The 12,555-nt window shown below is 49.9% G+C and overlaps 1 protein-coding gene across 10 annotated transcripts in view; it reads left to right on the forward strand.

Moving 5' to 3' along the window:
• The window catches only part of LOC105275019 (RNA binding protein fox-1 homolog 2), a 298,261-nt gene that overhangs the window by 129,547 nt on the left and 156,159 nt on the right, over positions 1-12,555 (forward strand). For 7 of the 10 annotated variants that reach the window (XM_011331606.3, XM_011331609.3, XM_011331604.3 and 4 more), the window contains exon 1: positions 8,589-9,446. The exons of 2 other annotated variants lie outside the window; for them this stretch is intronic. In XM_011331606.3, coding sequence (XP_011329908.1) covers positions 9,435-9,446 — 12 coding nt within the window. In that variant the 5' untranslated portion in view covers positions 8,589-9,434. Of the gene's footprint in view, positions 1-8,588; positions 9,447-12,555 lie in introns of those variants that run through there. One more of the 10 variants, XM_020030272.2, reaches the window with a different exon arrangement.

The raw sequence follows: 12,555 nt of genomic DNA on the forward strand, positions 1-12,555 counted from the left end.
TACGGCGTGTATACTTACCGCAAGAGAAATACACCGTCTTGGATTCAGGACTGACGGAAAGCAGAAGCAAACGAGTCAAAGAAAGAAGGGGAGAGAGAAAGAGAGATATGAAAAAGACGGAAAACGATGGCGAGGTGTTATCTGATTTACGTGAGACGTTTTCGAAAATCCCGAGAATCGAGAATTAATCACCATCAGCGCGATATAATTTTAAAAATCAATGAATACTTAATTTTTCAACGGAACAAAGCACGGTTCGGTCGGACCTCTAAGTCCCGCAGCTGCTCGCGATAAATTCGTTACGTTTCTTATTTCCGAATCGCCCCGGAACGCAGACGGCTCCGGGATTCGTGCTACCCTTTTTACCTGCCGTCGTTGTCGTCGTCGTTTTTGTCATTGTCGTTGTCTCTTGTTGTTTTTTGGAGTCGCAGAGAAATGTTCGACTCCTTAGCGGGAGAGACAATTCGTCAAAGCGTCGTTGCGCTTGTCGCATGATTTGCAAAAAGTTACGCTCGCGTACCTCGTTATTCTTAGCCAGCGTTCACGCGTATATATATAGCGTCTCGAAATTCTCCGAGAGAGATCACGGGATAAAGAACTCGGGGGAAGATCCCTGTCGCTTCGACGAATTTAGTTTACGTGATTTTTCACTGTTCCTCTTCGCTTGTCGGTTTATGTATCATGGAGCGTTTTTGAGCGGATTAAAGCGCGTTTATATAATTAGTGTGGAGTTTAGTGGAATTTTATGGCCTCTTAGTGCCCTTAAGCATGACAAATGTACCATTCACCCGATTTCCACGAGTTTACCGGGCTGCAATTACATATTTCGTTAGCTAATCCGATTAAATCCGATTTAATTATATAAAATATTAAGTTGCGCGCAGTAGAGGCGGAATGTTTCGCTTGCACGAAATAGCTGATAGCTTCTTTTTAATAATTTCATCAAGATCGCGATCCGATTGTGCTCGCGCAGTTATCATCGACATCTCGTGCTTTTCAACAGGAATTGTTCGAAACGCTTTCGAACCGCGCGCTGCCGTGTTTCACGAGGAAAAAGAACACGAGCGTGTCCGCCCCTCGCGCGAGATAAAACGCTCGTGGCGTGCATCGCGTGCTCGTTGCCTGTCCTCGTTAATCAGGCCGCCGTGTGCAGCCTTAAGGTCGTCATGATATATCGGAAGCAATTGTAAAACCACGTAAAACTAACTTCGAAAAACCTCAAAAGGCTTGCGACAGGCATCACGGTGCGGCATTGAGAATGTTTTGTGCGCGTCTCGCCGGGAAGATTGAGCACTTTTCGGTCAAGCTGCCTTTGCAGAAAGTTCTCATAGCGTGCCCGACCGGGCACAGAGAACGGTGTAAATGAACCTTTCGTGCGAAACAAGCGTAAACGGCCACTAATCGAATTACTTCTTCTTTCGTTACGCGATTGGCATAAAAGGAAGGCAATTAAGAGGACAATTAAGAAGACTGAAATTAAATAGGAACTTGACATCGCAATGATATGTTCCAGGCGCTGCTCCTGTTTTAGTCGCGCGGAGGAATCCGAGTTAAATAAAGAGCCATAATTCATCGAACGCGAGTCATTTCGGGACTCTCGCTGGGAATTAATTACGTTGTCGCACCGTGTCGCAACTTTGGCACTCCTCGCGCGTGCTTACGATTGCACCACCGACAAGCGGATGAGACACTGCCGTGACGTTGGTGTATCTACGGTAATCTTCCCGCGGATCTAATCGTAGAGTGCACGGGGCGTGATAGTTCTGTCTTTGAAAATTTCCCGGCGATCCTATTATCGTCTCGAGACTAAAAATTGGCTCAATTATCGGCGATCGATTAGACTGGTGCTCGTTGCACGGAAAAGAGGCGGCCACCGCGATCTGTCGCGAGTTGAATCCTCGGGACGTTTACGATGCCTCGAAAGAGCCTTTCAAGTCGTAATGCGCCGCGCATCTATTAAACTGACGGCCCATTATGGAAGAAAAAATCATTCTCTGTCTCTCTTGCCGCAATTACGCGGCTGATCCTCGGAAAAGACGCCACGCGTTGCGCGCGTAAACGACGACGACGGCTAAATCGCGTTAGCAGGCAAGCAGTAATTTTTTGAGAGCCTGTAAAAGGGCTTCGATGGCGTTTCGTGCCTCGTAAAACTTGCCGCCGTCATCCAAGTAGTATCGCGAGTCTCGGATCTGTACTAACGACACCGAATACTTTCCCGACCCGTAAGCGGCCGCATAATTATGCCGCGAATTGATATCGCGATCTTTCAGCGCGCACAACGAAAGCGAAGGTACACTTGGTCGGCTCGTGATAGTTCATTATCGTCGGCGACCGATATCGATTATCGTGGCTGACCGACCAATCCATTCGGTCGGTCCGCGTATTAATCGGAAATCGGCGAGCGAATCCGCGGCATCGCGGTTGAATCGCACGTTGCGCAACGCGCGGCGGTGACGTTTCTCATTATAGAAGCTTTGAACTCGTTTATCTGAGTTTATGATAAATGCCAACCAACGGTTAACGTTGCGTAACATTGCGTAACGCAAGCGGTCACAATGTAGGAAATTAAATTCCGCGGGATAACCAGGCGCGCGGTGCTTTTCATTCTCTTTCTCTCTGTTTCTCTTCTCTTGAATTTTTTCCCATCGCAGAGGGATGACGACGGTTGAAATTCCGTTCCTCCTACGTATCGAGCGAGATTATCGCGATGTTGGCGGATATCGCTACTACGCTCACTGGTGGGTTCTCAACGCCACTCGCTCTCGTAGTCGTCATGGAAACGCCTCTTTGAGAGATTCGCCCTCGTCGAGCGTGTAGGCAGTTTCCCGGGTGCTACAGAGTGCAATGCCGAGGATAACGATACTGACCGCGGTATAGCTATAATATAAATCGGCCGATAAATCCGAGCGATTGATTGTACGATTGCGATAGCGCGCGCGCATGTCAGCCGGTGATCCATCTTGACACTTTCCAATTTCCTCCGGAAGTGTTTCTTTAAAGTTTCCTTCGTTCGCGTGCCTCGCGCGAAATCTCTCATCGATACGAAAATAGGTATATCGCGTTTCAATCTATTTGATTAATGGCGCGATTTTTCTGCTTTGTTACGGGAGCCGTTCGTCCGACTCGCCGAATCCGACTCCTCGAAGCCGATAATCGCTTGGTAATCGAGCGACGTTTCTTCTTGCCTGAGCGGCGAAACGATTTCTTATTTTCCGTTCATCGGAGCGGTATTCGCGAGGATATCGATTCTCAAGGAATCGTCGCTCGTTCGTATTAAGGGACACTGACAGGATAAATCCAAACGAAACAATCCTCGCAAAATCCCGCGCGGCGACGAGCGATTCGTCGTGCCTTTTTGCCCGAGCGGATCTATCCGTGTCATCCCTCTATCGTTGGCGGCTTACGGAGAGGTGCGCGCCCTGCTCTTCGCATTCTTCTCGTCCCACCCTGGGATCCGCGCCGGAGCTCCGAGTATCGTAAAAAAGGGGGACAAGGGGCGGGTTCGGAAAATCGAAGACGACCTATAAACCGAGATGTCATCATGTAACGCGTCGGTACGCCGCGGACTTACCCTCGTTCCTACCCTTTCCGGGGGAATATTTTACGGTTTAGATCGAGGAGCGTAAGATGTGCCCTCGAGTTCTCTGCGACGAACGATTTTTCAACGGTGCGTTGTCGTCTCGTTATCCTATTTTTCTCTTCAGGGCGCCTCATTTCCGCTTCGATCTCGCGCGGCTTGTCGAAGGAAAATTTACATGACGTACTCTCGCGCTCGACTCCGATGATCTCGATGAGATGCACTCTTCGCATTTCAGTGCACTCACGCGGGCGAATTCGAATTTGGATTTGTAAGAATTCTGAATTCGGGAAGGTTTTCAGGTCTTCTCGATAGAGCGGATTATACTGTCCTGGATATTTGTGTAGTATGACGAGAGAGAGAGAGAAATATGTAATTTACTGCCTTACGCGATAAGCGTTAATCAGAGTAGTAGCAAAATCCTCGTTAGCAGCCAGTAGCGCAAATAATAATCAACCGGCAATAATAATGCGCCACTGATACAAGTTATAAGCCGTTCTCCTCCATTCCCCCCGGCGCGAACTCTGACCAGAGCGTTGATCAAATATTCATTAGATCACTAGATGCGTCATTTAATCATTAAATTCGGCATCCGCGATTCTGTTGCGCGCGACTTCACCGACAGGATTCCCATTATGTTAATCATCAGAGGCGACATTGTTCGCGTCGTCCATATTATTGTCATCTAGCGCGCGGATAATTATCTCCCGCTGAGGGGGAAGCCGGGCAGAGAAGAGGAGAGAGGGCTAATGTCGCCTCCCCCCGAGCGAACAGCGAGCTTCTCGGGGGCGCGCGTATTCGCAATAATTCGCCCCTCGCGCGCTGCAGTATCCCTCGCGTACTTTGTTCCCCGCAAGACTGGATAAATTTATCCTCCTCAATCTCTCCATCTCTTTCTCTCTCTCCTCCCTCCGCCCTTACCCTCCGTCTGCATCGGGGAGGTCGAGCGTAAAACATTTATAGTGCCAGGACCGCGTAAGCAGCCGGCGAGAGGTAGAGCCGGCATACCAGGACTCTGAATGGCGTCGTCGGATGTGCGCGCATGTGCTGCCCAGCTGCAACACGCACGTTCGCCCGTGTGTAGAGAGGGTTCTAAAAATACATGCCCGCGCGCGCACCCGCGAACGGCCACCCCGAGTGCACTTGAAACTGCAGCGGTCGAACGAGACCGCGAGAGAGAAAACGCCGGGCGGAGATGGTCCCGCGATTTTACGATGCTCATGCTCGTGATCGCTTTTCGGCTCGCGGAAAATGCATACACGCACGCGTGCGCGTACGAAGTACGCAAGTGTGGTACGGTGAAGCTGACGATATTCGTCCGAGTACGATACGAGAAAGAGAGAGCAGGGAGTACGATTCCCTGTATCGATCGAAAGGCGAATCCGAGGAGCAGTACACTGCGAACCCTTCTACCGAGCCCTTATTTTTGAAATGGGTAATTGATGAGTCAGGCACGCGCAGTCGATCTCTCGAGATTCCTTTCGCTTTCGGGATTTCGAAACCTCCTTTTTTTCTCACTTCTCTCTCGAGGAAGAGTGATGTGAATTGCATGTGTAACTTGTCGCGCGGCCTGTATTTACCTCGGACTTTTTCTCGTCGATATCGCGATATGCTTTATAGTTCTGTCGATATGGTATAAACGTATCCCTCGTAAATGCATGTCCCGCATAGAAATGAGGATACGTATATCTCTATATTTGCCCTGTCACTCGCCGTCAAGCGCCGCGAGCGAATCCCTTTCCATCCGGAGGGCGTTCGGGCGCGTTATTCTAAGCACTATAGCCCTTGCACCCTCTCGTCCCATCTCTTGGTTTCTATGGTGATCCGAAGTGGGGTTGCGTCCCTTGTGGGTCGCCCGGCAGGTTGATTGTCGGCGGTGTATATGCGCCGCCGGCTATACATACGCACGCGGCGGATGATATCCATACAAGCAGTGAAATAACTTCCTATACTTCTCGCGTACACATCTACTCGCGGCGAGCGGTATGCGCGTCCCGCGATGTTTAGCCATTTATACCTATATCCCTCTGCTTATTATCGAAGAGAGAAAAAATAGTATGTAGAATAATAGCGCGGAGGGTGCGTGCAGGTTGTTTGATTTGACGCGATACGACTCAGCCGCGTCGCGTTTGAAGTTTCTTTTTGTTGACGAGCCGCAAGATTCTCCAGAATCACAACGCGAATTTGATTTATTCTCCACGTTGTACATTCGTTTCGATATTCGACTCGAATGTTGATGAATGAAACTGCGGAACGGCGCACCGGATTGGAGAGAAAAATTCCGCGTCCCGCTCGACGTTGTAAATCGTAATTACTGGCGACCGAAGCGTCGCGCGATATCGCATTTAACATTTTTCGCCCCCTCCTCCGCCCTTGTCCGCGCCGTGACAGACGGTCCCTGGCCGAACTCCAGGGGTGTAAATTGTCGGGATTTCGTTGTCTCACCCACGTTTCCGGCGACTCCTCCAGGGAGAGGAAGTTTTCCGCGCTCCCCGCATCGCGATTCCACTTCCACGAGACTTTTCGAGCAACCCCCCGTTGACTTTATTGAACCGGACGAGCGCGCGACGAAGGCGCACTGAAATAATAGCCCGCCGCCGCCACGACGAGGACGACGACGACGACGTAACCCGGGCTTACCAGCGCCAGTCATAATTACAGACCACGATCGATAACTTATCACTCAGAAACTAGAAGCACATACAGCACGACGTACTATCTACCTCGCCGTTTATACAACCCTTGAACAAACACGCTATGATATTCCCCACTGATTTTGATTCTCACGACTTCCCGTGTAATTTGCTACCCGGAGGAGGCGGTCGGCCGTCGCCTAAAATCTGTCAAAAGTCGGGAAGCAGCCAAATGATAATTTGCGCGAGTCTGCACAAAGTTAGCCGCGAGATTATTTTCCACGTCAATTAGCGCGTCGACTATGCGTCGGACGTGTAATTGATTATCGTCGCAAGTCGCTCGCGAAGTCGGAGGGAGTGCGAGTATTTCGTTTCCACGAGGGGGCAAGTTTCTAACGAAGTTTTGAGATTAGACGTGTGATCCACGGAGATTACGTGAAATCGTGGAGGCGGCAGCTCGTCCTAACTAGGCGCGGGTGAAATACGGGCAACCGTAACCGTCACGCGGTGTTCTCGCATACTCTTGGAGAGTGCGTGGATTAAGATGGCGATTGAGAAGCGAGGAGAGCACAGTCGCTCGTTCGCCGGCAGAGATGATGAAAACCCATCGTTCACGAGCGCTATTAAAACGGTAATGAGCACGCGACGAAAGACGCGCAGGTGTTGCGCCAGCGATTGCGCGGAGATGGATAACGAGCGGTTCCGCAATCGAGTATAATTGTCTGGCTGCGGGCACCTTTCCTCGGGAATCGTAAAAGTGAACGAGAAACCGATTGTTGAGCGTCATCTTCCTTTACCGAGCGTCCTTGCGCCTCTTTTTGTCCGGTATTGGAGAACAGTTCGTTTCAGATTGATCTCATGCCGTTTCAGGTCGATTTTGCGTGCGTTTATATGTTGGGAAGAGGGAGAAAACCTTTAAAAAATTATTCTATGAGTCAATTTTATTTTTTGAGTAAAATCTTTCATCAGAAGCTAAAAACAGAGAAGTATAAGCACATAAAACTTGCGCAGTGACAATAAGAAGATATAAGACGATATAAGTAGTACGTATAATCATTTCTTGTTGGTGAACAAACAATTATCTTATACACCCACAGAAAAGATTTCTGGACTTAATGCTATTACTCTTTAATCTATCATAAAATAAGATCGCTATAGCGACAATCATATTTATTATTGAAAAGAAGCATATTTTAATCTTGAATAGAAAATTCGAAAATCTACATTTAAATAATCTTGGTGCTATCTCATTCATTTTCTCAGAAGGATTTAGATACAAATTTCTAGCAAGTTCAAAATATTCTTGATTTCAGAATATTGTGAGATCTAAAAGACATCTTATTCTATTCTTGTAAGAGAATTTGTAGAATCTGCACAAAACGGCCAATATTTATGTGTTGCAATCGAAAATCGGGAAAGTGTTTCTGTTATTTACAATGAATAAGTGCAATACTCTACAAGAAATATTAAAAGGTATGGAAATGTCTTATCTCGAATCTTATTTCTCAAGTAAGTATATTGTATATACTTACTTACATTTCCATATCTTTTAATATTTCTTGCATTGTAAATAACAGAAACACTTTCCCGATTTTCGATGGCAACACATAAATATTGGCCGTTTTATCGGAATAAAGGACGCAGAAGCGCCGAGTCGACGAGCGACTGTGAGAAAATGATGCGTCGACATGGACAAAGCCTACTATAAAGTGGCGCTAATATCAAATTATTCTACATACAAGAATATATAAGCATAAATTTGTATATGTTACTCTTGTCTCGAGACAGTAAGACAATGTTATTTAATTCGAGAGAGAAGAATAGAAATTACTGATTTAAATTAAAAATTGTTTTATTTTCATATTTTTTATACTTGTAATACGATTAAATTAGTGAAGAACATTTTTCGTCTTGTTATCAGAAATCCTTTCTGAGGGTGTATCTACACTCAGCTGGTTTGCAATATATTATTGCAAACGAAAAATATATATATTTTCCACCTTATTTTTTCGGATTAACGTGGAAAAGGGGAGCGTGTTATCGCACGCTGTATTTCACGATACATCGTTTTTCTTATGTATCCGTATATTGGTTACACGAGCATATTGATCAGAGCACTTTGCAGCAACGGCGCTTCTTTGTGCGCTGTCATCCCCAATAAACAGGAGTGTGGGAATATTTTTTTATCCGCCGCATGTGCCGCCGGGCAGCAGGCCTTGCAAGTAGACCGCCGCGTCGTGCCTCTCGATTATTCTCTCGACTCGATCGAGCGCGGCTCGATCCCGACCGAGTTCGATTCTCGTGGCGCTTCGCGGGGGCGACCGCTGCGCGGCGCTGCGCTCGGCGCGCCGCGCCGCGATGGCGCTGACAGTCAATGGCGCCGGTTGGTAGCGGGATCGTTGTTAGTCGCAGCGGGACCACGTATGGTGGCGGTCGGCGAGTAGAAACGCGAACGCCCAGGCAGACGAGGACGGAAGCGAATCGCGAGCGATCTCGAGGGCGGCAGAGAGACACTGAGAGCAAAACAGAAGAGGAAGACGGAGGGACGGAGCGAGAGGACAAGGAGGGTGGATAGAACGGGCGTTCCGGTGTACGCGACGACGGTGCGGTTGCACGCGACACGCCGTCGCTCGATTCCCGGCGGCAAGTAGAGAGAGCGAGAGAGCGAGAGAGGAAAGCCTCCGCTCTGCCATCATCGTGCGCTGATCCGGTGCGTGGGTCCGCTAGCGTGTGTGTGTGTGTGCATATTCTGTCGTGCGCGCGTGTGTACCTACGTCGTACGTCGTCGTCGAGTGTCGCGGTCAAGTAGGTGGACGCACGTCGTCGCCGTCGTCGTCCACTGCCACCAACGGCTTGTCGTTCGGTCGGTCAGTTCCGTTTTGTGCCTAACCTTTCCGTGCCGCGACGACGAGGGAAGAGACGCGCGCCGCGATCGAGACGAGGCGAGCGCGCAGCAGCGACCGAGAGAGAGAGATAGGAGTGCCAGCCGAGGAAGAGCAAACGCGGGAGGAGACAGCAGCAGCAGCAGCGGCGTCAGCGTCGACGGACGAGGAGGCGACGGAGGAGGAGGGGGAGGAGGCAGCAGCGGTGGTGGTGGTGGTGGTGGCGGGGGAGGAGGAGAAGACGGTGGTGCGGACTGCCGGATTTGTTTTTTTTGCACGACGCTGGAGCAAAACGGCCTCAAGCTGTGGGGCTCTGGGGCATTTTTCCTTCCTCCGCAAGGGATGTACTACCCTGTAAGTGTCTCTTGCAACTCTCGCGTTCATACACCGCACGGTGAAATTCCATTTCCACGTTTTACACCGCCGACGGTGTACTAGTCGCGGCGTTTTAAGGGCAAACCACGCGCGCCAGGGGGTTTCCCTTTTCACTCCCGAGTAGAGTCGCACCCTCGCGAGTGGTGGTAGTAGTTCTCCCCGTCGCTCATTTACGCTTGAATAAATGAACAGACGCGTCGCTTTCTCGACTTTTCTCCCTTCGCACCACGCGGCCACGCGAGGAGCTCCCGAGGGCGACGATTCGAGGGTGGAATGCCGCGCCGTTCTTCCGCGCTCGCATGCACTAGCGCCGAGGGCCGAGCGGGGAGCACTCGGAGTGGCGGGAAGAGCACGCCGCCGTGTGGACTCGCAGTCTTCTCGGTTTCAGCCTCAAAATCAGTCGGGAATTCTCACTTTTCGCTCCTCTGTCCGTTTTGGCAAAACTTGCCACGTGAACATTTCGGTGCATTTTCTAGTGCGAATCTCGCTGCATTTCCGCGTGCGTTGATTGTTCTCTGATAATATTTAGGTGCGTTTATTTATTTATTTGTTACACGAGTGGTTTTTTATTCTCATTTGTTGACGCGGTTGCCCGCTGCAAAAGTGCTGCACTCAATTTATCTTTAAGCACGTGGCTCCTTTCCAATCGGTACAACGGTGCGGTACGACTCTCATCGATCCACTCGTCGTGGCTGTCCTGCCGGAGCCCTCGGCGTCCTTTTTTCCCTTCTCTCTCTCTCTCTTTCTCTTTTCAACTCTCTATCTCTCTCCTTTCCTCGTCGCGCCAATGGGCGAGACGCACGAAATCGCGTGAGCGTCGAAACCGACGGTGAATGTCCTTGAGCGTCACGCTGGCGTCCGCCGTTTCCCGGCGTGAATCTTTGTTCCGTCGCAGTGTTGTAGGTTATGTTCGCCTGGGACCAGACGGGGAACGAATAAAGGGAACGATAGAGAAAGAGAGAGAGAATGAGACAGAGTGGGAGAGGAAGAGAAAGGGAAAGGACCGAACGAGGGAACGTGGGGAGGAGCGAGATCGCCGATGTAGCCGGGCTCGTTTTCGGGGCAGCGCGGGGGGATGGCATCCTTTTTCCTCCTCCTCTTCCTTTCCACCCCTCTCGTCGATGGCGGCGTGGCTTGTATTAGCGAAAGCGGAGATTCTCTCCGATTTATCCGCCTGGAGGGTGACGAGGGGGGCGCACGGTCCGGCGCGCCGCGCCGGTCGAGTGAAAGTAAACAGCGGCATCTCTCTTTCTCTCTCGCACGCGCGTCTCTCCACATGCTCGTCGGATTATCAACGCAGCTAGTAGATGCACACGCGTTAATTATGCTGCGGTAAATAACGCTCCAAAACCCCGTTATCCGGGCCAATCGGGGATGGAACGGTAACTTGGGGATGTTTCTCGGCGATCCGAGAATGGTGACACTCGTGGAAATTGTCGAGAGTCATCGTTTTTCTCGAACGTAATAAGTAGTAGTGGGAAATAATCGCCGCGCTCCGAGAAGAGTCATTCATCCAGGATTAATACGAATTCGCGTCGAGGAATTTATGATTTATCGGAATAACAGCAGCAATAATCGCGGTTCGCGAGGAGAGTTCTCGCGATTTAGCTCGGTTCGCGTGCACGTGAACATAGATTTTTCTCGGTGCACGCTGTGCTGTAAAACAACGCGGAAACAGGCTTCCAAAATTTTCCGAGCCACGAGGCAACGCGAAACGTGCACGCTGAATGTTACACGTTTTTGTTGGAGCTGCATTCGTGCTGCTTGTATGTGTTCGTGCGTGTTCATGCGTGCGGACGCAGGCAGGTAGGCCGCCCTGAAACGCAGAGGAATACCGGCTTTTCCGGACTTCAGTCAGAGACGAACGGTCCCCCGGCGTGTTCTCTCTCGAAAGGTCTGGGGGGCGAGGAGGGAGAAAGTGGGAGGGTGCCCCTGGTTTCTTTGTTCGTGCGGCCATCGCGTCGGTAGAGGATTGAATTTCGCTTTCACAATGAGAGGCTGACCTTTTCCTCGCGTCCTCGGTAGGCTGAATTCATCGTTTGGTTCTGCACTTTGGCTCCACCGGGAGTTTCCGAAGTTTGGTCCGCTCCGAAGGGACTGAAGGGTCCGGGAAACCGAAGGTTCGAGGGATCGAGAGGAAATATATCCGAGCTCGCCTCGAGCCTCGCCAAACGAACAAACCGGTACATTTGCGGAATGCAATGTCGCGGACATATACGACGACGAGGTCGATGTATCCGATAAAACCGTGCGGAGTTTATTTGCCGCATGTTTTTCTATATATTTTTTCTTTTTTTTTTATTAAAAACGCAGCGAAGTGAATGCACCGTTCCGTCTCGTTTTGCCTGTGTGTTTTTTTCGATCTCCACGCGGATAAAATAATCCTCGCGCGCCGCCGCGATAAATCTCGACGTAAGGTCGCACCTTACGCCTCATTACGCGAAATAATTCGGCTGCACTCGCAGAACTCGACACCGAACTCGCTTCCGCGGCGCCTTTCTATTTCGCCGTGGGCCTTCGACGAAGCTCTGACGCGCGCGCACGTGTTCCCGAAGTGCGTGCGGAATCGCGCAACTTTCTCGCAGCGTGTGTTGCGTCACGCGATCTGTAGCCGGTAGAGTCGTGTGTCACTTTTTACCGCACGCTGTACAGGCACGCTTCAGTCGGGGAATCAGGTGGCACGCCAGCAGGAAGCCGGATCGATGCTTCGATTTGTGCCCGCGATTTTGTGTTACCGTCTCGCGCGTACAATCCGCGTACCGATCGCGACGTTCCCCGGCATTAAATCGGATCAACAACGGGATGATGTATATTATCATACGGATAATATACGTCGACCTCGCTACGAAAATAAATTATCGTACCTCGATACCGTTGCTCGCTGAGAGATGTAACGACAAAACCTTGAGCGCTCTCCGTCGAGGCACGTTAATCTTGCACCCTCAGAAAGGATTTCTGATAACAAGACGAAAAATATTCTTCACTAATTTAATCGTATTACAAGTATAAAAAATACGAAAATAAAACAATTTTTAATTTAAATCAGTAATTTCTATTCTTCTCTCTCGAATTAAATAAGATTGTCTTA

The sequence above is a fragment of the Ooceraea biroi genome, chromosome 8 (genome assembly GCF_003672135.1).
Source record: "Ooceraea biroi isolate clonal line C1 chromosome 8, Obir_v5.4, whole genome shotgun sequence".
NCBI classification, from domain to species: domain Eukaryota; kingdom Metazoa; phylum Arthropoda; class Insecta; order Hymenoptera; family Formicidae; genus Ooceraea; species Ooceraea biroi.